Source organism: Leuresthes tenuis, unplaced genomic scaffold, assembly GCF_036924035.1.
Source record: "Leuresthes tenuis unplaced genomic scaffold, fLeuTen1.0.hap1 SCAF_3, whole genome shotgun sequence".
In the NCBI taxonomy this organism is placed as follows: domain Eukaryota; kingdom Metazoa; phylum Chordata; class Actinopteri; order Atheriniformes; family Atherinopsidae; genus Leuresthes; species Leuresthes tenuis.
Window position 1 is genome coordinate 10459097 of NW_027325357.1, and position 27330 is coordinate 10486426.

At 37.6% G+C, this 27330-nt stretch overlaps 1 protein-coding gene across 1 annotated transcript in view; it reads right to left on the bottom strand.

Moving 5' to 3' along the window:
• Positions 1 to 27330, bottom strand: part of asic1b (acid-sensing (proton-gated) ion channel 1b) — a 168725-nt gene that overhangs the window by 133706 nt on the left and 7689 nt on the right. Inside the window, exon 2 of the mRNA XM_072381751.1 lies at positions 23185 to 23380. Coding sequence (XP_072237852.1) covers positions 23185 to 23380 — 196 coding nt within the window. The remainder of the gene's footprint in view (positions 1 to 23184; positions 23381 to 27330) is intronic.

The following is a 27330-nucleotide window of genomic DNA, read 5'->3' on the forward strand; positions in this document are numbered from 1 at the left end:
GGAAGGGCACGTTTTCTCATGCTGACCTCTGAGAGTTTGCTGACACAACCCTCAGAGGGTGAATACCAAATGCTCTCTCTGCAGGCAATGCTCAAAAGGTTTATGTCCTCCAAAGCCCATTTCCAACCTCCTCGACCCCCTGCCTCTTTCGCCTGCTACTCTTGTTCACTTTAAGAAAAAGACAATTGGGTTTGAGCCCTTAAGATATGTCCAGCTTGTCAAACAGCAACCTACTGATTACTAGCATCCTTTTCTTAGGGCATGCCTTACCTTTTTGTGCCTGAGTCCATGTCTCCAGAACCTAAGCATTGAGATGGTGCAACCCAAGTAACTTCTTAACGCTGATCGCTTCCCTATGCTGTTGCATCTGTGGCATTGTTCTGTGCAGTGTGGGGATGTGACAGTGGTTGAGACCTGATGAGGGGGGGCATCCGCAGCATCCCTGCAGGGCTCAGGCTGCAGCTTTGTCTTTGTCTTGAGCGCAGCAGTTCAGCTAAGAGGATGTCCTCGAGGAGCCGAATGAAATGAATCACTGCATACTGGCTTTGGTTTTACAGACAAGGCCAGGTCTGAGTACAAGCTTTCCTGCCTGAAAAGGTCAGTGGCACAAATACCATAGACCAGGGGGGAGCTTACATGTTTCAGAGGTTTGCATAACGTGTCCTCCTGCAGCTCTGAAGACCTCAAAAGGCCGTGGTTGCTTCACAGTTTACTAACACTGCATAAGATATCTGTTTGAGTGTGTCAGTGTGTGAAAAGATGAGCGAGAGTGTCGGAGATTTATTCCCAGCAGCGTGGGTGTAAACTAACAGTTTCAGACTGAAATTACAGCATATCTTTTTTTTTTAGAAACATAAGTGAAGCTTTATTGCCATCTGTTTGCTGTCATTATAACAAATTGAGCAAACAGCATGTCACAAAACCTTCACCTAGAGACAGTGTGGAACAAACCAGAAGAACCATTCAGCTCAGTTCAGTCTGCATGGGGAAATCACAAATCCACAGCAAAGCCGGATCAAGTGGCTTTGCCTGAGTTCTTTCTCAAATGTGTTCTTATTTCAAAGGAGCAAAACTTTTTTCTCACTCAAAATGGGGAATTAGTCTGTTTAACACCTCCTCAAGGTTAAATGATCAATTCCTACACTCCAATAGTGGTGGGCACAGTCCTACAAGCAGAGCATTTTTGTATAAGTTCCAGTTAGACTGTGACCAGAAATAACTTCTGTGTCTAATTGTTATAGTATTTGATTTCAAATGTATCACTTATGAATGATTGCAGAAATATAAAAAAGACGATATTCTAAGCGTCTCCCCTCACAGAACTCAATCTTACTAGGTAAAATGTTTTCAAATAATATTACACTTATTATGCGATACTGTGATGCAGGCACAAACCCAGCTATACAAATCCAATGAAGCACCAGAGACGACGAGCCAAGAGAGAAGTATAAAGTAAGACAGCAGTGCAAGAGGTGAAAAGGAAACAGATGAGGAAAAGAAGATGACCTCAGACCCTGCAAGTACCTCTTTTGCATGTCAATCATCCTTCTACTCGAATATCAAAGCAGAGCTCTTGATAGACAACCAAGACTAAACTAGCTAGATGTTTTCTGCAGTAATGAGGCAGAAAAGAAGGAAAATAATTGCAGATGCATCATTTTTTTAAAAGATCAAGAGAGTGTGAGATGAGCAAACTACTGACTGCCTCATCAGATCCATGTGAATGATGATGTTGCAGAGTAGGCCCAGAGAACAGGCAAATGCATTTATACTTCAAATATTGCATGTTCTGTCTTCAATGTTTGTTTAGTAGAAAATGATTACATAAATTACATTGTGCAAAATATGCATGATTTCAGCTATATATTTTTGTATTTGTGCAGTTTGAAAAGGCTAAAATTTAGACAATACAGCAGACTATGTTCGAACAACCTCTGAATACAACACTGGCTTTCCAGTTTGCTGCTGGATTAATTCAGTTTTGTGCCTTGTTCTAGGACGTCTCAATGGTCGTTGGTCAGTTAATGGATTTTCAAGCTACTCCAACCATAAGTTTCTAAACCTGACTGTGGATGTTAACAGTGACCACAAGGCTATTAAGCTCAATTCTTGTCTTGAGCTGGCTCATTATCTCTGCTGGAGGATAAAAATGCTCATTGAAACCAACCAACCTTCTCTTGGGAAGCCTTTTCAGCCAACATCATCTGAAGTTAAATATCAATGACTGACTCTTAGAATGCATATAGAGAGATGAAAATCCACTTACATCAGTAATAACAGCATTAAATTAGTGGTGGTATGAGAGAGATGTCATTTCAGTTCACTTTCCTCCATTCAGCTGTCCTTGCATGGTCCATCACCTTTAATAGTAAAACCAGCCTCATCATTCTTTCTTTTAAAAGAAAAAGGATGAATAAAAATGAGAGCAGGGGGCCAGTAAATATTCTCATAAATGAGATTTGATTCTACAGTCCCCCCCTACATTCTTCTCTGTTAATTAACATTAACTTCTTCTGCCTTTTCTTCCCATTCGTATCTCACTGTCTCAGCTCTGTCTGGCCCGTGTGACACAAAAGGACATCATAAAACGTCTTGAGTGTTCGCACCAGTGCGCTTGAAGATCAAATCAGGCTGCGCCATAAAGAAAGGCACCAGACTGTCTCTCTCATAGCACTACAGCCCAATGCAATTATCAGTTGGTGGTGATAATAGAACTCATAGGGAGGTGTAATGGCTTTTAGATTTGCACCTCATCATCATCATCATCCCAGCCAAGGCTACAGGAGAAGCAACTGCATTACCATACATCAGTTTAGTATATACAGTGTACATGTAACCAACTGTGAGAACATTGTTTCTTTTTCCATATAGTCTTAGCTTGCCTCTTTGCCTTTGACAGACGGAGTGGCTGCAGCTAAATGTATCACACACTGCACAAAGATCAGAAAATGATCCCTTTTCGCCTCCCTCTAATCCATACAGTGGCGATAGTGATATAATCATTCAGTATGAATGCGCAGTCTTGAATGTGGTTGACTGATAAATGCTGAAAACATGGAAAAGAAGATTGTGCTGTATGCAAAATGCTCTGGCACACAAGTCTGACCTTGGAGCAGAGAACAAAATTAATACATTCTTACAAAAGAGTAATTGTTTGGTCTTTATTTCTCCATTTGCAAATAGTGTATTAACTGTAATTGGGAAAACAAAAGAAATGTCATTTGTTCATGCAGAAATCATTATCCCTCATTTCTATGGAGGGATTATGATTTTATGTTTGCACTGTTATTCCTTTCAGTTTCACTATGCAATGGGAAGTATACACAGTTTTCACTGATACCACAACCAAATTGGGTTTTATACGCATTCACTATTTAATTCAAAATTGAAATTGGCTGGTACCAAATGTGTCTTCGTCACTATCTAACATAACAGAAACATATAACTCTGTTTTTTTTTTTGTAACTCTCTGAAATGCAGTGAATGCAATACTAGTACAATTGAATTTAAAATAACAATTTATTATGAAAAAAAAATAGAAAGATGATTAAGAGAAAATAAGAGTAAACTACAACGTGCATTTTCTGGGGAGAATGCACCATCATCGTTGGGAGGAGTTGTTGCTTTAAAATTGAGCCACTCGCGAAGGATGAACTTTGGGGGTTGTAGGAGTTTAGAATGAGGAATAGAAAGTACATTTTAGGAAAGAAAAAAAAGGAGTGATTCAAAGAAAGAGATATGTATAAAATAGAGGGTAACAAAGATGAGGAAAGAATACAAAGTGGTAAAAATAGTGGGTATGGCAAAAGGGGAAAAAGAAAAGGACAAATGGTTAAAAAAAACAGAGGTCAACAGAACAGAAAAGGAAAAGGACAAGAACAAATAGAAGTGATACTTCATCCCTTGAACTAAAAATAAAAGTAAAGGAAGATGATAAAAAGGCAGAGAGAAAAGAAGAACGCAATAAAAAGTTATGAATAGATGCAGGAAAAGGGTATAAAGAAGTTGTACCAGTAAAACTACAGATAAGTGAACAGCATAGGGCAGGAACAGCCCAAAATGGGCTGATCTGTCGGTGAGTCATCAGGAATCAAGAACGTTTTCATTGTGGTGTCTGAGTTTTGCCACTGAGCCCCATAGAGAGTATCATGTTTATAAAACAAAGTGTTTTACATGATGTCTAATGTGTGAAATTGACTTCAGTCAATACAACCACCTGAAAGCCTCTTGTGCAGACACACACAGACTCGCTCAGACTGCTGCTCTATTAAGCCCGCTACTGACAGCAGCATACAAAAATGTTTTTAACATGAATGACAGACAAATTTTGTCACCAGCTTGGCCCAGTCAGGGTTTTTAATATGAAGGAATTTTTATGGCATTGTAATGGGGTTATTTCCAGGCTCAAATGTGCTGTTACATTATTTGAAAATGCTGGAAGAAGAAATTATTTCTGAAGAAAAGTTTTAAGAAAAAAGTAGTTGAATTAGAAAATATATCAAACATATTAGGTTCCACCCTTCTTCTCAAGGACTTCTATAATTAAAATGTAGGTGAAATAAAGTATAATTAAAAGTAATTTAAAAAAAAATAAATAAATCATCGGTCACAAAATCGCTTAAACAGAAAACAACTTGTTTGACAACATGCATTATAGAGCTTGTTGCAGCATATCAGGCAAGTTGAAGGGCAAAGGAAACTGGCTTTGAAAGACTAAAGGGTTGAATTTAATTTACAATGTAAAATCATCCTAAACCTCCACACCAGTAGACAAATTAGCTTTGCTTGGTAATTTATGTCAGCTGGCCTCGGAGAGCTCTGGGGTTAGACATAACTACATTCAGCAGTGTAACTTCTATATGGCGATTTACAGTGCTGGCAGCACGGTTTCAGACCCTTTTAGGTCCTTCACAATTTGTTAGTTTTGGTCTAGACTGTTTTCTTTTCAGTCTACACAATACATACATACAAATAATTGATTAATCATTGATGGAGAAATTCAAAATCACCTTCATAAGACACTTAATATGAGCTTGAAGACTTTGGGCAGCAAAAGCAGCCTTCAGTCTTCTCAGAAATAATCCCACATGCTTGGCACACCTTTGTCATTATTATTGTCATTATTATTATTTTTATTATTAAGGTTTCAGACTAAACCAGGTAAAATATGGAGTGCCAGGGAATAGCATTTTAGTCATTTTAAGATCTTTCATACTATGTCTAGATCACTACAAGTCTGAGTTTTGGGGGGATTTTTTTGTGGTGGTGGTGTGCTTCACAGACAGCACAGGTGTTGGTTACAGAAATGTAAACCTTTGGCACACCCCGAGTTCCTCCTAGAAGAGGTTTTCACTCAGGTCTGTTGATTTTTTCTGCAACTGCATCCAAATTTTCCTCTAAGTTTTTTTTCGGTCCCTGCTTGAGGAAAACCTCCCCAAAAATGACGCTGCCATCACCTTGACTGAAACCTCATGGCTTTGTTTTTGCTCTGACACGTAACATAACGTCAAACTTAATGACCAATTAATTCATATACGCACAAGTTGACACTAGTAACATTTCACAAGCATCAATGATCACTGATACAGGTAGTATATCAACCAGAGCACAGTTGCTACGGTCAGTCAAAGAGATTGAATATTTTTGTATACGGAATATTTATTTAACTATGACTGAATTAAGTAAACTAAATATATACCAATTCTTATGCAATGAGACATGAGAAAAAAAACAGAATTCACTCCAAGATAATTCTGTAATGTAATCAAATGTGGAAAACTTTGACATCATTGTACGCATTAAACAAGACGTTGACAAACCCTAACATTCTTGATCTCTGACCACTTTATCTGGAAAATTTTATTAAATTTCAGGTAAGGCTTTGGTGATTCACAGCCAAAAGTCTACCTTTACTGTATGCCTGAGAGCAGATAGGAACTGCAGTTGCATGGCTGATAAATATCCAAACTGAGTAAGCTCCAGGTCATATCTCAGCGTAGATTCAGGAGAGGGTAGATTCTAATAACAGGAATGAGGAGTAAATCAGGTCTTGGGTGGCTAATGATGCAAGGCTCTTGGCTCAAGCAGCAAAAGAAAAGGCATCCCTGGAATGAAGTGGGATGAGTTAGCAATAGTTTAATGCCTGCACATTACTGTTTGTGTGTACAAGAAGCCTGACAAATAAATAGTTCAGCGGTGGTCTGAGGGTTTACTGTGTTACTTCAGCAGTTTAAAAGAGACATGTTTGTGGTACTGTTAGTTAAATCTCATTTACACTAACAGTCCCATGTCACAAGCTTGGCTCAAACCATGAAAAACACAATGATTAAGTATAACTAAGTATTAAATCACCTTGATCATGCTGTCATTTCTGCCCACCCCATCTAAAAAAAAAGCACATACTTGAGCAAGACTTGCACTGACCTATTGAAAAACCTTTAAGTGAGAGACAATAAATTGTGAACCACACCAAGAGCATCGTTATCAGGATGGATGACTGCATTCTACAGCCTTGGATTACCTGATAAAACACAACATGATTAACAATAGTCAAAGAGGGTTCAATAAAGTGCAATAAGAGACACTTTTTAAAATTCCAGTTTTCGTACTGAGTTACCCACTTGAGTTTATTACGTAGGAAAGATTGGCACAGCACTGGTTCCATTACAGTCTAGTGTTAATTAGTCAAACTCTAAATACTCAATTTCTTTTCAACAGCCTTGTTTTGCTTCTACTTAATTGCCTTTTATGGGGTATTTGCAAAGAAGAGGGAACTCATATTTCCCCCAAGTGTATTGGGTTAAGTGGTATTGATATGTGCATTGGATAGGAGTGTGCTGGATCACATTTTCACCTCCGATGGCAATGAATATCGGCATGCACACCCTCCTCAGTCAGTGACGGAGAGAAGACATCTTTTCCCATTCGTTGTATCTTTAAAGTCTTTCATGTTGAGCATGTTGTTATTTATATATATATATATATATAAATAAATAAAAGACTTTGTGTATTTTTCTTGTATATTAGTTCAAGATCAGAAATCAAAGGAGATAGTTAAACAGAATATTCAATAATGAGTGCATTTTTTAAAAACATTGAACTGATGGGCAGCCATATCATTAAAGTGTAAAACTATCTGCCTTTGGTAATTAGTAGTAAAATGTAAAATATCTTCGGCAGCCGAAAAGAGAATACTCCATCACATTTCTCGATTTTCAAAAAAGATCCACTCATTGTAGCCTAGTTCCATTTCCACCAACATTGCTTTTTGCTCACCGAGAAATAGAACATATTCCAACAGTGAACAATACAGTCGATCATAGTCTGCCATATTAATAGACTGTATAAAAGAAGGACAAAGCCATGTCATATTCTCTCATGAAATACAAACAATAGATTTTATCCATAAGTCATGATGATGTCTTTGAAGTCAAATCTCCTTTTGACCAGCCTCACACTGATCAAAAGGAGTGAATTTAGCCAAAGTGAAGTCCATTGACTGACAAGCTGTTTAGGGGGAGACATGTCAGGAATCAATACATGTACAATGTTTCTGTTGAGCCATTTTTACTGAATCTGCTGATAGCTTGCGTAATGCATGTTATCCCAACATCCCAACGTTTGTTTAGTCTAAGATCACTGGATCATTTTATGTTTAATTAAAAACATGGCTTGTTCTTCAGTTAACTGAACTGTCAGACCCTAAAGCGTCTCTGATATGCATTTCTTTTTTTCCCTAAATTCTGTTAAAGGTATTCATGTCAATTGGCTGCAATTTTTTGGATCATTAGAATGTAGGGCTGTCATTGTATGAGATTTTCACTACTCGATTAGTGTGCCCAAAAACACACATTACAACATGTATAAAATTAACGCATTCATTTTCTAGTATCACTGCTCTCGTCAATCTCAGTATATCATCCTTAATAGAGTGAATACTCTGAAAATAGTACAGTAATTTTATTTCTGGCTGATGTAAAGTGATTTAAATCTTTAACGAACAAAAAGGATTAAGGATAAGAAATCAAAATCTGACTCCCGTAACGGTTTCATGAGTATATTCTGCAGAAACTTGTGTGTGTCCAGACCTGGCAGTGTTGACACTTGCGAAGTACTATAAATTCATAACTATCAACTGATAGCCAATGGCAGACAAAGAAACAGGTAGTTTAAGCCTGGAGATGTTTACTGCACTAAATGTAAAATAATGTCCTTAAAGCTTTTGGAAACACTGACTGAACAATTCAGAGAGGACATTGATTAAGGTAGGGTTTGAATTTTTTTCCCTACACTGCTCTGAGCCTCAAAGGTGATGATGTACCGACAAAATCCTATTGGTGTAAACTGCAGCAAGTGTATTTATTTCACCGAAGCACAAGCCTCAAGTTAAAAACTTCCATCAATGCACTCCTACAATACGCAGAACATTTACCAGACTTCATGGCATACCGACAGCAGATTCCTGCAGTGAATGAAAATCTAATTTTGGATTCAGCCTCATTGAAAAAAAGCTTTCATAACAACTGAATAAGGTATTTTTTGTGATTGCTCCACTTCAAAAGATTTGATGTGTATAAGATATAAATATAGAATACAATTCAAATTTGAACTATTACTTGGGGCAAAAGTAAGTGCTTTGAAATGGTGTGAGGGTGATGACATCCTTCCATCAATGACGACATTCTTAATACAAATGAAAAGACTTTTTCATCATCTTATTCATCAGCTTGTCTTTCCCCCTATTGCGAATCTTCTTCTGCACTTACAGGCTCACCAGTAATTTACTGATGGCTCCTGAGAAGACTCTGGATGCAATTTCTTCCCCAATGGTATTTAAATAGTAGATTCCAAGGAAATTGAGCTTGTTTCAAATTAAAATCCATAGCATAAATTTCCCCTGCTCTATGGTGAAGCAGTCTTCCACCTGCTGGCCCACCTCTCCTCAATCCCCTACTTTGTCCCACTGCTTTGCAAAAACTAAAAAGCCAACAAGAGACGGACTGATTTACATTCCAAAGCAGTGTTTGTGAAATGATAAAGCTTCTGTTTCCCTCAGCTAATGATGGTCATTGAAGCAATGATTCATCTTGGCTGGTACAATGATGGATGTTCATGAATGCAACATGTATCTAACACGTCACCAAGTATTTTATTATATTCACTTGAAAATAAACTGTAGCTATGAGCATCCACTGAGATTCTATGTCGTTTTATTACACTCAGACATATCCCGACAACACTGATGTACTGCCTTAATCATGTTGGATTACATAATCTTTTACTTTCAAGAAAAGAAAAATGAGCACAATTCAGCCTATGTAATATTGATGCAAAAAAACAGAAGAGGGAATAATATTAGGAATATTGCCAGGAAATGAAACCTAATCCCAGTGACAGACAAGGACAAGATGATAAAGCAGACTCACAAGCTACTGTCGGTTTGTCATTGTTCCTAATTGCCTCATGGCTCGCTGCCCCATTACACAAACGATTCATTAAGACCCGTTTCGCTGCAAAAAACCAAAGATGCCTTTTTGGCATCACGCATTTTAATGTATGATATTAATGGGCAAGTAGATCAACTAGCATCAAAACAGGCAGTAATTGTAATGCTGGTCCAGACAGTGACATTGCATAGTAATAGCTGTTTACTGCTGCTCTATTCATTCCTGGAAAAATGCTTGTGGTCTTGCCTAAGAAAATCTGAGGTACACTTCGGGTTAGTGTGCACTGACCTGTGTCACTTCTACTGAGAATGTCTTGCTTATACATGCCTGTAATCACGCATATCAGTGCACACATAATATATTCACACGCTCACACTGAGATCTACTCAACCGTGCACTCTCAGGGTGGCTGATGGCATAAATATCACAACTGTGTGTTGATAACAAGTGACTTCTTGATATAGGTCACACTTTTTTCTAAGTCTTAAATATTCCCTTAAACAGAGCACTCACAAACTGGAATATCTAGCATTCAGGTTGCACAATTAAGAACCAATCTGGCCTTACAGTTCAAGGGCTATAATCATAAAAGTTTAATCAAATCTCAACACACACTGGAACCCTCTGTGCTAGTCTCATTTTAATGGTATAGTTAAATAATAATGTAGATAAATTCAAATTATTAAGCTGATGACACCATAATTTCTGGACCTGTGGCATTATTATAGATTGAACACAGTGCTGCCTTCACAGTAGGTGGAAAGACCAGCATCCCGTAAGCTCAGCCTCCATTCGGTTGAACATAAGCTGGACGATAAAGTCATGCACAGTCGTGCATGTGAAACCGTTAAGTGAAACGTTTTTATTTCTACAGTAGATCAAGTTAAGCACTGCTGCCCAACTAAACCAGGCTTTGAACCAGAAGAAAAGGCCTACTGTATGCTGGGTTCAAAGGACATTGTGTGACTCAGACATGTCAAAAATACATAAATAAAAAAAGAATGTCTTTCTTCTCTCAACAGAGACCACCCACCTTTTTTATAGCCTGCTTGACGAAGTGATTATTATAGCTGTGACTCTGGAGTGCCTTGAACTAGAAAATGGAGGTTTTTGTGTCAGTGTGGTGAAGGCTGAGTGTTGATAGTAATGTCAGTGGATAGGGCGATTTCGAGAACAGCAGGCTTACACCTATCTAAGAAATGTTGCATTTACAAAAATGGCAGATGAATTCAAACCTGGTATACCCTTTACACTGACCACTAAATATGACTTAAAGTGCTCTATTGTAGAATTCAATTTTTTTTTTTTTCTAATGAATTTTTCTTCCTAAAACATTTTTAAATCTCTTTTCAAATTCATACACTGACAGTTTAAATCATAACCAAATATAACTTAGTGCTATTTATTTCTTTGAGCTTGTCCAGGGGGTGCTGTGCACCTGGAGCACACAGGGTGAAATAAGAGTCAAGCCTTACAAATCTGGTCCAAAAAAAATCCAATAAACAGACTACCACCCTTATGAATATACCAGAGAAACAAAACAAACATATAGGTTGAAAGCTGTGGAATGAAGTTAGATACATCACAAAGACAATTGTTTGACTCCTGTCTGACCCAAAACGTTTGTGTTGTGGTTTAGTTACCATAACCACTTGGGCAGATTTAGATAATAAGACAACTTGGTGCTTGCCTCCTTGTGGGTTCTGTGTAGTTTGACTTTCTGCCTTTTGTCCTTCTGTCAGTTTAACTATGTGCAATAACTACAACCGTGCGCAATAATATATCAACCAGATATATTTACAAATGTGCAGTGGTGTAAATTAAAAACACAGTATAGAACACACACACATATATATAGTTTATATTTTATTCTATTTGGGTATTTTTAAATGTCTTGCTGCTGCTGCTGTAATGTGAGAACTTCTCCACTGTGGGACGAATAAAGAAATTCTTATTGTTTGCTGTTCATCTGGTCTAAAATTACTGATTGCTGCACACCTGCCTTACTTTGAGTTCTTCTCAGTATATATTCTGCCTAGATTCCTTTCTTTGCTGCCAGATCCTTGTCACCGTTGTGTTCTGTTCAGTGTTCAGCCCCTGGACTTCCCAGTTCAGCAATGCTTTTTGTTTACCTCAAATAAAGCTCCTGGTTCCAGCACCTACCTGGCTTCCGTATGTTTGGTTCTACTTTTGTGTCCTCCACTCCCACTCAATGTGCCCAATGAAACATTTCAATTAATGTATATAAGCAACCATTTTTTGTATTGGGCAGGTACTACAAACTACAAACACACCACATCACAATCATCAAAACTTTGATGTACAGTGTCCCTTTCAGAGAGGTGTTGCAACCCTCCAGACACTACCAGCAACAAGTATCATTTATCTAGTAGTCAGATCACCATCAGATGGCAGAGTCATAACATGGCCTTTTCAAATTGGAAGTTTTGACCTTTTATAATGGTGACATTATCTAGCCAATCAGTTCAATTTAAGCTTAAATGCAAAAAACATTTGCACTCCGGCTCTAAATGCTGAAAAACAAGGCACAGCAGAATGATGTGATTTCAGACACATGATGGGGTTGTGTTGTTTCAGTATATTTAAGTAAGTAGCAACTCCAGACATTCAAATATATATATTTAGCAAGCATGGAAAGAAATATTGTTTCCTATGATGTTTCCCCCTTAATAAAAACTTCAAACCCAAAGTCTACAACTACAAATATGTAGTGTGTTGATCAGATAACCATTTGCATCCACATGTTGGGTAGTAGAAATAAAAATATGGGCATTAAGACATTGAGGCTGAGTACATTGAGACAGCAAGCTATATCTTATTCTTGCTATTATTTAGGAAATATAACTGTTTCTAAAAACAACAACAAAAAACACCTTATTTTCTCCTTTAGTACAGAATAATCTCAATATTTATTTACCCAGCTGTTTGCTTACTGAGTAAGCAGGAATATAAACTTAGTGACAGCCTGGGGGTACAGTAGCAGTATTTCAGCTGAGTTCATCTCTGCTGTCACCTCCCGTCTTCTGATTTGTAACCTAGCCCTGGCACAATCACTCTAACTGTCACTCTAGCATAACGACAAAAATACTTTCCCATATTAAGAGAGAAATGCTGCAGTAGCTTTAGTAACAGCATTGCATAAATACATTTTCCTGTAGAGTGCAAATACAACACGGAAAATATAACATTTGTTCATGCATGTACTTCAAGCAAATATACACACAATCAAAAGGAAAATGGCAGAAGAGGCAGACCTGCTCCAGATTAGTAAATTACAATCTGGCAACTTTTTAAAAAACTGCTCAGCCTCTAAGGAGATGTAAAAAATAAAAAAAGTATATGAACTTCGCTCTGGGGATATTTAACTAACAAAGTTGCTGGTCAGCAAAAGCAGAGACTCCTAAAGCTGGATATTAAATTTGGATTCTTTTATTAAGTGTGACCTGTCTATAAGCATACAGGCAAAGTTACACACATAAACCACACACCCACATATTTTTTTACTGAACAGGCACATAAATTAGATGGGCTGCATGAATATGCCGGCTGTATCTTGCCACGGTACAGGGAACTAGGCTGGTGTGAAGTGTACACTCAGCAATCTGTAAGTGATTTCAGATGCTTTTAAATTCTCTCACCAACCCCCACTATTGGTTTAAAAAAATAAATAAAATTAAAAAAAAAAAAAAAAAAAAAAATCAACCGCTATCTTACGGACTGATAAAAGGTGTGAGGTGAAGAAACTTGACAGGAAAAGATAATGACTGACAGCTGTTTGATCAAAGAAGGAAAACATTTAAGAAAGAAAAAGAGAGGATAGGACACCAGGTTATATTAGGTTAAATGAGCCAATATCTATAGCTTTTTTATCAGTTACACAATATTTAGAATAAAAAGAATGAACCCAAAAACAGAGTCACATTCAGACAGTCAGTGGGTTTACATGATGAGATTAACTCGATTATAGCTATAGTTGGGTTATGCTCCTTATCTGAGCAAGGGTAATTATCCTTGGCTATATTGTGGTGAATGAATCGAATCACTGGCACAAAGCATGTAATACCGCAGTACGATAGGTAGCGCTGTACCCATTTTAACTATCGCTAATAGAGCCACTTCCTGTTGACATCTTCACCACCAACAACAACAAACTCAAGTATTCGAGAAAGATGGTGAACGAACAGCAAGATGAAGCTACGTCCTTCTACATTTAGTTTATGATGAGCATGGTTATGGCACAAACGCAATTCACAACGGCGCAGTCTCCATCACGTTGTTTATTTCCTTCCGACGGCGGCGACAACAACTGTAATAATGTCTCCTTCAACTTCCAGGTGACAATCCCGGGAAAAAATCTCAAGTACGCGTCGAACGCTCGATCCGATCCACTGCCGTCAACATGCACATTCAGTGTACATTTGGATTGAGTTATCTCGGGGTCTTAATCTGATGGCGAGTAACCCGATCCGTTTTTTTGTCAGATTAAGGTGTCTACATGAACTTAATAACTCAGTCTTATTGTAATTTAGCCATTAATCCAATCCGATGGCACTCATGTAACTCCACTGAGTATATTAACGAGGATGAGAAGAAAGACCCATGAAGGCTTGCCATTGAATCCCTCATCCAGCCGCTTCACATCTCCTCATAAATACACTGAACCAGTCTTCTCTCAGGAAAACAGAGTTAAAAACTATTCCAATTATGGAAGTCTTTCTTCATCTGAACTCTAGGCCCTGCTGACTCTGGGATCATTCCCTTTAAACTCACTGCATAGTTTAAAACAAAATACAATTATTGTTAATGTAGAATATAACTTCATTTCGAATCATCCATCCATCCATTTTCTATACCGTCAATCCGTCGGTCGGGTAGCGGGGGGTCTGGAGCCTATCCCAGCAGTCATTGGGCGAAAGGCGGGGTGCACCCTGGACAGGTCGCCAGTCCATCACAGGGCCACATAGAGACAAACAACCATGCACGCTCACACTCACTCCTACGGACAATTTAGAGTCACCAATTAACCTGACATGCATGTTTTTGGATGGTGGGAGGAAGCCGGAGAATCCAGAGAGAACCCACGCATACATGGGGAGAACATGCAAACTCCACACAGAAAGGCCCCAGGCGGGGATGGAACCTGGAACCCTCTTGCTGTGAGGTGACGGTGCTCATTTCGAATCAATAAAATGTAAAATTGTATGCAAGAAATTTTCGTCACATTCTGACCCTCAAATAGCAGTAAATAACTATGGTATCCATTGTTTTTGAAGAGATTCACATTGTATTTCAAGAGACTAAATCTAATGTAAAACCTACTCTCACTTTATTATTTGAATGTTTTGGACAAAATTAAGAGAGCCTACAAAAGAGCATGAAACTCGTTGAGAAAAATAAACAACTGGGATGTTTTAGATTTTGGGAAACTGTTTTTAGGTTTATTGCTCTGAAAAAATGTCTGTAACTCCCGTGGTCCTATTTTTTAGATCATTATTCAATCTGGTTTCTTACTGAAACAGTTATTCGCTGCAACTCCCCGCCTAATAATTAAGACGGCAACATCAGTGCTCATTTTTTCCAAGACTGCAACTCAAAAACTTTACATCCAAATACGAAAATATATGCAATAAACAATGACTGAGCAACTGACTCCGGACTATGGTGGGTGTACAGAATATAGCAAGGTTATATGGAGGCTGTCTGAGACTTGAATGACAAGTCTCTATTCCCATCAGAAAGAAATCTAAAGCATCTTTTATTAATTCAGTCGCCGGCAACTCTGGCTGACTGACTGACTCACTGACTAACTGGGGCAGCTACGACATGTGAAAGCCAGTGCTGCAAACACATCAAAACCAGATCACCATAATACTTCTGAGCAAGGAAATCAGAGATGTATTCCACAAAGAGTATCAGAGTGATAGGACTTATCAGTACAGGAACATTTTGTTCTTTCCTTCATACGCAACCACTCCATCACCTTCCATCTTCCCGCTTTCTCTGTCATCACAGACAGCGTCTCCAAAATGAAAATGTTCTTTTAAAATAATTATCTGATGATGTGACTGAAGGCACTTATGCATTTTATAAATGGAAGAGAAGTAAGTTTAGAGGCTGAAACATCACTTAAACCTTTCTCTGAAACTGTATCTGTCTTTTTAAACATAATGGTCCTTCCTGCCACCTAAACTACAACAAACTCTCTTTAAGTTCTAATTAAAAGATCAACTCAACATCAACCGAGGACTAAGAGTCAAGCACATGGATTCTTGTGCATACCTATAACAATGCTTGATAGAAGAATAAAAATCAGACCATAAAATATTAAAAGGGAAGTACAGGGCTTGCTTATTTGTGACAAGAATACAACCAAGAATCCATTAGTGCTTATTTTCTTTCAAACATCAATGAACTTAAAAAAATAAATACTTAAGCCAAAAGGAAGTTGATGGGATATGGTTAAGTAAGGTAATGTATAGGAAAAAAAAGACAATGGTGAGTAAAATAAAAAACAGAGCCTGACGGGACATAGTGGCATTTGATTCGCTTTTTCACACCGTCTATCCCCAGACACCAGAGCGCAAGATGACAGCTGTGCCCTGTCATCTGTGGAAGGAAGCGGCATCTTTTTCGACCCATCTGTCATTTGCCCTCTCAAGTGGCAAATTCAACAATATAGTTAAGACAAAAGCTACATCATGCAATCACAGGGAACAGCATGTATTCTTACCAACAGTCATCAATCCTCTACAGTAATTATCAGGGTCCCATTCAAATGCCAAAACCATTAATCAAGTTTTTCTTTAATGAATTCAAATGTGATAATGAAGAACAAAATTTGCGAAATGTAATCTGCCAGATTGCTACACGTTTCCTGTAAAACAAGAAAGAGGGAAAAAATAAATAAATCAGCCTAACTAATATGCCACTGGATAATTAGCCGACTAACAAAGCGGTGTGCCACCTGTCAGTGCCATATTGATAATTATTCAGAGGGTGTGCAGAATCTGAACTATCAGTCCAACATGGAGCTAACTAATAACTTTCAACATCGTGCATGCAGGGAGGACCTCAGCACAGCGGTTTGCTCGCTGCTCTGCCTCAGGCCTAGTTCACAACTGCCTCAGCTATGCATTTTAATTGAACAATCAAAAGTGGCCAGCTTTATGTACAGCTGTGAGTTAGGGGTGTCAGGTTATGACTAAAATCATTATCAATTTTACTTTGGGCCATACTGAGAAGACTGAGTTTATGAGACACGATCACTCAAATATCTAATTTGAGGCTGTAAATGAACTTGGAAGACAACAGAGACTTTCCGTTGTGCTTTAAATAATACTTAAACTACAAATAAAAAATTAAGGCGTGTGAAATTAAGGGGGAAGGCACAGATTAGGTTTTCTTTACCACAAAAAGTGCCTTGACCAACCAAGACAAGATCCAAAGTTGTGGATGGGGTCAAAGACTACTCCCACAGTGGCCTTCTCTTTGACAGAGCAGAGCTCATTTAACAACTTGAAACAGAAGGCAAAGGACAGGGCTTCGCCATTATTAATCCCTCTGCAGGTTTGTTACAAAACATATGAAAACAAGCATGGCAATATTACGACAATTAACTCTAAAAACATAAATTAAAATACGTACATGAGTTCCAAATCTATAAATAGGATATATAATTAAATTACACAAATAAATATATGGAAATAAAATTCATATTCCCATTTATATTTTACAGAGCATAGTAGAATTATAACTAATGACCACATTTCAACATTCCCCCCCACACATTTGCAATGTTTACACTCTACCATATCCCTCAAAACATAGAGCATTAGCCTACTCTATACAAGATCAAAGTTGGCCATTATATTAGGACCCGGCAACTTGGAGCCTACAGCATGCATTTATGTCATCAGTGATGCAGTTAAAACTTCAGTAAGACAGAAACGTGTAATTAAGGTGTAAACATGTCTACATCATGTCATTTAGATCAGCATGCTAAACATAGCCTAATCTTTGAATATGAGAAGGGCATTAAAGACCATTTGTATTGGATTACTCAAATCACATTCTGTTTTAACAGTATGAACACAAATGTTTCTTGGACAGTCTACAAAATGTCCTTTGTAGCAGTTAATACATCACCATTTTTTACTTTATCTTATCAAACCAGAAAAAGAGTACACTTGGGAATTAAAATATCTTTTGAAAGAGTGTCCTGGCTAAGCCCGAGCAGCACCTTACAGATCAATAAAGTACACATTAACAGTACCCACAATATATACAAATATATACACAAAATAAGTATCTCAATACACGCAAGACAGAAATACTGGGAATCATAACTAAAAACGTGAAACAGATCTATCCATCCACCCATTTTCTATACCTGCTTAATCCAATCCTAACATGCATGTTTTAGACAGTGGGAGGAAGCCGGACTACCCACAAAAAGCGAGACACGAAACAATAGAATAATTAAACAGTCATTGTACGTTTCAACACAACAATGATGGTTGACATAGATGTGCTTGCGTTCATGTCATCTAAAATCATTGTGATTTTTACATATTCAGTTTTAAGTAGACATGAAATTACATTGCAAGTGTGCTGCTGCCTGTTGTATCTTAAAAACAATTCATGTGGTCTTTGCAAATAGAAATGATTTATGTGTTCATTTGCATACAGAGCTGCAAGGTAAGTTCCAATCATAAGTGGTGACTTGAGTTGCATTTAGAGATGAATTTCAATGCCATGTGTGTATTTTAGTCCACATTTGAATGCCACCCTGTGTTTTGATCTAGAAGTCTCAGATCTCAACCAGACAGCAGCCAACTCTTCCAGATACAGTTTGGTCCATCTCGTACTTTCAGTCACTCTCTGCTAATGCATAGCATGACTCTCCAGTTTCATATTAAAAACAGTTTTTGTCAGCGTAGGAGCAGTAACAGGGTCACATGAAATAAATTGATTCTTAGGTCTCTTCGTGCTCTGAATTTTACCGTCATCAATGTTTTCCTCATCTTTTTGCCCTTTGTCCACCTTACACATCAGGAGCTTAGCTTATCAAAAAACGTCCTTTTTTTGTAATTAAAAGTATGGCTAAGAGGTCAGATGAAAGGTCCACAGCTGTGTATTTATGCAGGGAACATGCCTAGTTTTCTCAAAAGTCTTTTGACAGGAAATCTTCATCTATTATCATTCCTTCCCTCACTGCTGGAAAGTCCAACATAAGCGGTAGAAGCAGACTTCTTTCAGTCCACTCATGGTTATCTTTGGTGGTGTCTGTTATTCACTTTAAGAATTCAAAAGAAGAAATCAGAAACTGGTAATTCTAAATGCAGCAGCTGAAACCAGTGCATCACAATCTTTTGTCCTATGTATTTTGTTCACTTGTCCAGGATAAATACATTTCATATTAAATAAAAAAATATATTTCAAATTGACATCTTTCAAAATCCCTCCTACTTCATAAATTAATTTCTGACTGCAGATGAGGATAAAACACTAAAAGAGAGGCCTTTTTTAGATTTAATTAGAGATTCATCCATTACTCAGCAACAACCTAATTGATTCATGTCTTTGAGTTCTACAGTAATAGCAAATTGATTGATTTATCCTCAAGAGGGAATACGGTGGGAATTGGCCAGCCACAAAAGAACAGCAGAATAATCGGCTTTGAGCTGATGGATGAGACCAGAATAGCAATGAATGGAATATATATATATATATATATATATTTGTAAAAATCAGTAAAACAACTGTGAGGATGTCAAAAACTGTTGATGAAGAATAGAAGATTAAAACATTATTTATTATTATAAAACAACAGTTGTCTTAAAAGGCTCCAAGACTCAACATTAATTACATTTAACAGCTCATATAAGTAAATTAGACAACATCAGTAATTAAACCAAGAAATTAGATACCTTATCAGCAGCATGTTGCCAACATGACTAGGCAATGACAGCCTGACACACAAAAGATGGGATTTCAGACTAAGAAGAAAGACAACCCCCCTGCTTCTGGTCTAAAGGAAAATTCTATACAGGCTGGAAGGAGCAGCAGTTGCAGTGACCAATATTTCTTGTAACGTACATACATGAAGATCAAATAGTATCTGAGAAAGAAAATAATCCCTATATGTCCTACAGACCGGTGTTTGTGAAATGAAATGTATGGGTAGCGGTCTCTAAAAGGATTTCTTTGTTGATCACATAGAAAAATCATGGCAACTACTTAAGAGTCCAAATTATAAAAAACAGGGGGAACAAACAGGTTCAAACAGGAACAAACAACTATAAAGAAAGCAAACAAGATTAAATAGAAAAATATGAACAAAAGTCATCTGATGCCGTGTTGAATATTAAAGCTCAGTTTAAACTATTTTTTTTAAGTATTATCATACTATCAGTGTTTTTTTTGTTTTCTTTTAAGTAAAACTGTTGAGTTGTTTAGTTTTCTCACTTTAGTTAAGCTAACTTCATTCTGACTTGATGCAAAACTCACCAGAGCTGAGATTATCTTTAAATCTGTCAATGTTGCTGTTTTTTTTCTCCAATTGGCTGGCAGCTCTACATCTGTCTGAACATACCGAGACAAATGAGGCCGAGAACAAAAAAAAATGCAGTTTGTAGAATAGAAATGGAGAACATGAACTGCATAGGGAGGGTGACCATTAGATTTTATTAACTAAAGATTTTAAGAAAACAAGTAAGATTCTGATGGTTAATAAAAAAAGGTGTTCTATACAGCCAAAGATCTTGCCAAAATGACACAGCAACTTCCATAATTTAATACATCTTTCTTTCCCTTCAAACATTTGCAGTGAAGTCAAAATCTTAGGGCAAATGTAACAGTGGAAAAGAGAGACCTGTAGAGCTGCCATACTGCACTGTGTTTGGGAAAACAAACGGGCAGCTGGAAAGGGGAGATACACTGGAGCTCTGCAGTCTCTGGGTGGTTAAATGAGCACAAAGCCGCATTTCTACCGATAGCACTTCTATTGCTGCTACTGTTGTGGCAGCTGTTTTTTTGTGCCTCTCTGCAGCACTTAACCACTATGTTCAGTTTCATCCCAAGGTCTTTGTTCTTACCTGGGCTTCAGTCTCTGTTTTCTAACGCTCTTCATCTCCTCCTTTCTTGCTCTTATTCGTTCTGTCTCTCATGAACTGTCTGTATTTGTCTGTCACTCCCTGCCAGCACCCTAAATGTCAGTTGTGAGCTTTACAATGTTATGTCTGCTCAAGCTTGCAAAAAGATCTCCAGGGAAATAGTAAAACTTCAGTATATGTGACAGTTTTTGCCATGGTTTTCCTGTGCGTCAGTGTATGCATAACTTTAATAAAAACCCACAGCCATTAGGAGTCAAGTAATGGTCTTTGTTTTTCACTTGCAATTTTTAATGTTTCTTATCGCCTCCTGCAGCTGAGACTGTAACCAATCTTTTAATATCAATTAAGAAATACATAAGCCAAACCTTCGCCGTTCCTACTTAGCACGTCTTCCCATGGAGAAAGATTCAGCAGTAAATAGAAGTGAAAAAGTCAGATACAGAGCAAAACACTAATTTGTAGTATATGGAGCAGTAATTGAATGGCTATGACATGTTATCCAACTGTGTATTTGGAGTAATAACTGCTAACCGATGGCATCACTGACTTATTTATGAGAAACATATTTTCCTGGATGGATTATGGAAAACTCAATTGATTCATCCTGACTTGAGCTGTGAAGTATCCAAGATCAGTCATCTGTCTGTCACAATCTCATTGAGACCACTTCCTCTTAGAGTCACCATCTTTATCCAAGCACTGATAAAATAATGTGATGCAACTGTGCAGGCTGATGCCATATGTGGTGCTGACCATTTGTTTGTGGCTGGCAAGGCACACTGCTGAAGCTGAGGGTAAACAGGCAGAAGCTCCAGACAGTGTTAATCACAGTTTTACTGCTTCCATGCTCTAGGGTTTGCAGGCTGACGAAGTCGCCACAATTTTTTTTCTTCTCTTTTTTATATCACACAGAAGATTCTTTCCACACCATTAGTGCTCTGTGCTGAGCTGTTCTATCCAGGTCCTCTACTGCACTAATACAGTAGAGCTGTGTCATGCACCATCTGCCATAAACACTGCTACCTACAGTAAATGCGGACACATCAGCACATTAGAGGAACCGCATCATATGGGTCGAGCTATACTATATGGTTTTATATGATATGGTGAAGGGGGAACTCAGAGTATGAAATATTCCCCCTTCAAGAAACAATGGACACATGGTGCAAAACTAAGACTGATAACTGGATTTACTAGGCTAATTTGTGTATTAAATTGCAATTTTCTAGGAATTCTCAAGCGATATGAACCCTATTAGTACAGTGTTCTCATCACAAGCCACCTGCATGAGCATCTGTTGGACACTTGTTCCTCACAGACGAGTTCACTCTCTCACAGCAGGCTGCCAATGATTGTAATGTGCAACATTTTATCGTCACACTTTTTCCTTTATATGCCTCATTGTGGCTTTTTCTTCTTGCAGCTGTCACCCGTAAACTCATTTATCCTGTTCAGAGTCGCCATTAGGCAAAGTTTTGATGTTCTTTTTCGGAATCAATTTGTATTTTCACCTTAATGTTTGAAATTAGTTGCTTTCAGTCAGGGCACTGTGTAAAATGTGAAAAAAAAAAAAAAAAAAAACTGATCTGAAAATGATTTCCACTCCATAAAAAAGCTGTACAGCAACAACATTCCAACATGTCGTGTAAACAAAGATGTCGGCGAGCAAATAAGAAACTTGGATAAAAATAATATTTTGTATCATTTCTTTCAAGGAGTGTTGAATCCTGTCTCGTCTCGACTTCCACAAGACTGTCTGGAATCATCTTTTTGTTACAAATCATGTTACTGACCTAATGTCAATAAAGTTAATGCGTAATGAGATATTCCACTAGATGTTGTTTTGGCATTGCATGAATTTTGCTGTCTTTTCTCAAGCATGCTCCAGAAGAACGATATTTTTAGATTTAACATCAGATATGTTTTACTCTGCTCTTTTTGCTGAAAAGATCAGTCAGTTATAGGGTCTTGTTATTTTAGTAAACATGTAGAGAAATATCAGTCAACTCGATTGAACTAAATTCAGAGTATGGTTGAAAGTCAATGGACATATCAGCCCTATTTCCAACAGCAGTAAGCATTCGTAAGCCAACAAGCTTTAATAAGCTCTGTATGCTCCCTGCTAAACAATAGCAACACACCAAAGACAAAACATTCATGACTTAAAAGCAAATAAAATCAAACAAATGCAGGAAAAAAAAAAAAAACAGATATTCCACTCATAAAAAAGTGTTATGGCACTGACCTAAGAAAAAGGTCAAGTTTAAAACCTTTTGTGAGAGTATGACACCACCTTTGAAAGACAGTACACTGTCACACAAAGGCCCGCATGCTGAGCCCTCCAGCAGACTGGTGTGTATCTTTGCATTTAGTTTTCTTTGGCCAGTATCAGTCACAGTGTACACAATGGTTTTCTGTTCACAGCTGAGGGGGAGCTGATGGAGCCAAACAGATTAAACTGTGGAGTGAAAAAAATTCTAGACTGTGTATGTCTTTCTATGTCATTTCTTAAATGCAAACATCGTGTCGGGTGTATTACAAATGCGTTCATATGACCTCAGTTGACCCTACAAAGAATGTAACTATTGACATGCGGTACTCACCACTTTGAAGTCTTCAGCACTACATTCCGTGCCCCTGTAGGAGCAGGAAAGCAGCATGTCCTTGATGTCATGTCCCGTTCGGTCGTAGAATTCACGTATGTTGAAAGAGCGAGGCTTATAGCTGTCAAAGTCCGCCTTCTCCTTCAGAATCTGCAGAACATTTTCCTCAACCAGGTGTGGGTCCCGGATCTCATATCTGGACAGAAAGGCACTATGTTTAGTTACTCGGGACATAAACAGATTCGTAATCTGTGCTTGTTGTAAAGAAGATTAATAAAGGAGACACGACTTATTTGTTTTGATAAAATGTCCTTGATCAATAGTTATTTTTATGAACTATAAATTGTATGATCAGAAGGCCAATTTCTTACCAAAACACTTTTTTTTCCCCTCAGATGCAAATATTTCTATGAATTATTGAAATGGAAATAACAAGGACATTTATTTTTTTGAGAGACAATCATATCTCTTCTGCAATTCGGACGTTTTTGCCATCAGTCCACAAGAGGCACTCAAAATAGTTTTCAATGCAAATGAAACAGGCCATCTTTGTGCTGCAAAAATAAAACAAATCCATCAGTGAAATTGCAGCGACATTACGAGTTGACTTTCTGAGAGAGAGAGATAAAAATTTTTTTTAAAAAAGCCCCGTTAAGCTTATGCCAACAAAGAGAGGCTTCCATAGATGACAACAGTGGCCATTTTTTTAATATAACATTAAGGAGATCTGAATAATATAGAGCAATTAACTTACTGATTTGAAAAAAAAACAACAAACTTCAACTAATACTTAAAAACTTTTTATGTGAGCTTGAGGTGGATTTAACCTGTTTTGAATGGTAAATGGACAGCATTTATACAGCACTTTCCTTATCGTATTGGCAACTTTTACACTGCAAGCCACACTCACATTCACACAATCTTTACTTAGCACTTAGTCTATAGAGTGTTACAGGCTGTATAGTGCTGTTTTTTTTCTTTTTTTTTTTCCCCAGTTACACATATTCAGACACCGCTGATGCATTGGAGGCAATGTGGGGTCTCTAGAGTCTTCAAAGATATCTTCATCCCAGATATTCCCCAAGATGAAAATAATTCCTGAAAAAGAGCTCTCTCAATTTGCCACTTGTGGATGTCCACGACAATTGCGTTTTCCTCCAAGGACCACTTACTCTTCTACTAAATTACACCCACTAGCAATATAGCCTATACCACCACCCTCTGTTGACACTATACAGCTTAGTTAATTTGCTTCAAACCAGTATCTCATTTCTGTTTTGGTTGCTTTTCAAAATATCACTTCCCACATGTTTTCTTTGCGAAGGGAAACGTTGCTAGTGGCCAAAAGATCCTTTCCATAATAAAGACCACATCATAACACAACGAGTAAAGAACACTCTCAAGTGTCAGCATATCATCATATATCTATCATAAAGAGAAGACTTCATGAGAGCAAATGGGGTAAGATCCGATATGGCAAAAAAAGGAAAGAAGAACAGAAAAAAAAGCCAGACCAGTTCCAGCACAGCTCATGGACTAAAACATAAATCATCTGCACAGCCCATGTAGGCAGTGATGGCATATCCATGCATGGCTTCGAATGGCACTGGGTCACTAGTATTTATTGACGATGTGATAGAATATAAAAGAAGACAGATGAATTCTTAAGTGTAAAGTCATGTCTGCTCAGACACAGCCTTAGACACAAGGGATAAAAAATTATACTACAAAAGCAACACCTAGTTTTCTGAAAGGTGAAATATTCTGCGATGGCTGAGCCAGTCACCAAACCTTAATTCATTCAGACATGCATTTCACCTGCTGCAAAGAAAGAAAACATAGAAAAAAATAAGAACAAACACCTACCCAACATCTACTGAAGACAGCTGCTGCAAAGAGCAGGTAAAACATCACAAATGAGGGAAGTTATTGCCCAGTGATGGGAGTAGGTTCAAAACTTCAGGTAGTTGATCAAAGGCTGAAAAACGTTGCTTCTTAAATTTGGTTGTTTTGTCTGGTCCCTGAAAAAGAGAGGTTGTGCACGTAATGAGCACAACCGCAGTATGATTCCTAGACCCAACTGTAACTTGAATATATCAGCTAAAATATATATATATTTTTAAATGGACAATGTTCAAATAATTATAGACCTAACTGCATTTCTGCACCAGCTCTTCTGCACCTGCAGCTGACGAGCCCTGACAACATTATCCACATGTTGTCAGAAATTGCCCGTCTTGCTGTGGCCTGTCAGCCACAATGGATTACACAGGCTGGGAGAAAGCCCCTCATTCTTAACATGACGGGGGCATTTCTATTCCAAAAGACATGATAATCAGCCAACCGTATAACTGTTGTTAACAGTTATCAGATCCTGCATACTATGTTAATGTATATAGAGATAATTAAGCAATAAATAAAAGCAAAACACTACATGTGGTATCTCGTACATTTTTTAAATATAAAACGCTACATGAAAACATCCATTTACTTTCCTTTTTTGCGTCAGCCTTGAACACATAAACACAGCAAATTGAAGCACAGAGGGTAAACATTGGGGGAGCCTTTGATGATGCATCTCAGCTCAGCAACTACCATCAACCACCAGCACCTGTTCATTCACAGACACAAATTAACATCAATTAACCGAATGACCCGTTGATGAACCCACCTGAGAAATGGTCCATCAGTGGTACAAGCATCCAAATTATTAAGAGCTAAGATTTAGCACTGCTGACAGAGACTTGTGCAAATAAATTTTAGGACACAGAATGTGAAGTGCATAATCATGTTCGCATGCCTTTTTGTTTTAATTAACTTAGCACTTTACATTCAAGTCCCAAATCTATGCATAATGTAAGAGAATGGCAGTCAATTCATCACAGTGTTAATGTATTATGATGTTTGATCATGCTGAAATGCTCAATCATACTTGCAAACATTAAGAAATCTATCTCCAAGTTGGAGAAGTTAAACTGAGAGGTGAAAACCAGGGACAAAGGCATACTTTTCTCTTCCGACAATAAAACTGCAAATGACTTTGGAGACACTGACAGCAGAGTTATTTCTCATGGATATGGGCACTATTTCAATACCATAATTGGTAGTAAAACATTTTTTTAATTCATTTATATTTTCTTTTCTTAATCCCACGAGGTGGAGGTTTCACAAGGTCTGTTTGGGCTCAGAAGAAGATTGTGTCGCTTGATGGTGGAAATAATGAAAGCTGATCCATAAATAAAAAATTTATATCTGCATTATTTCTTGTGTGAGCACTGCCTTAAATTTAACTGCAGATGTATTTTTGTGTCGCAAACAAAATAACAAGGAATGTAAAATGTTCCACTGTAGCGTCTGTGTTGCTTAATTGCTTCAGACTAATTGAGGACAAAATATTCACCAAGCGTGATTGTATGTGGTGTCATTTCAAATGAGGGAGGTTCCCCGCTTCCAAGCTTTTAACATTGTAGAGCGATGGGATTCTGTCATGTTTTATGTTGGATGGAGTTTACAGCCATTTGATAGAGAACTCTGCAGCTATTGTTTGAGTTTAACTAAACCCAAAACTGTCCAGACCAAGGACAACATCAAATATATCAGCTGAGATTAATTCTAGCTGCTTATGATTTAGTTTCAGATTACTTTGTGCCTTAAAGTAACAGCAAAAGCTGTCTTTATTTTGATTCAGTTCAATTCAATTCAGTTTATTTATATAGCACCAAATCACAACACATGTCATCTCAGGCACTTCAATGATACAGTCCAATTCAAGTCAGTTACTTCTCTTTGACTTATCTTTTCCCATTACTTTTACACTGGCTTGCTTATCTTTGAAATGATTGAATACAAGCTATATAGCACTGATTTACAACAAAAGTTCAGTAAAGAGGAATGGAGGTGGAACTTTCATAAGTATCTGTGGCCAGAACAGACAGAATACAGTCCAGATAACTTTTTTGCTAAATCGATAATCAGCCATACGAAGGCTCTTCATTAGAGGAAGTGCCTCTTGTCATGAATAAAAGTTAATAAAATCATCTCAAAGCAAATTAAGGTTGTTTGAATGTATAAAGTCAATTCTACAGAACTCGGGCAGGTCTTCCACCAAAACAATGCAATCTTCATTACAAATTAACATTATCCTGT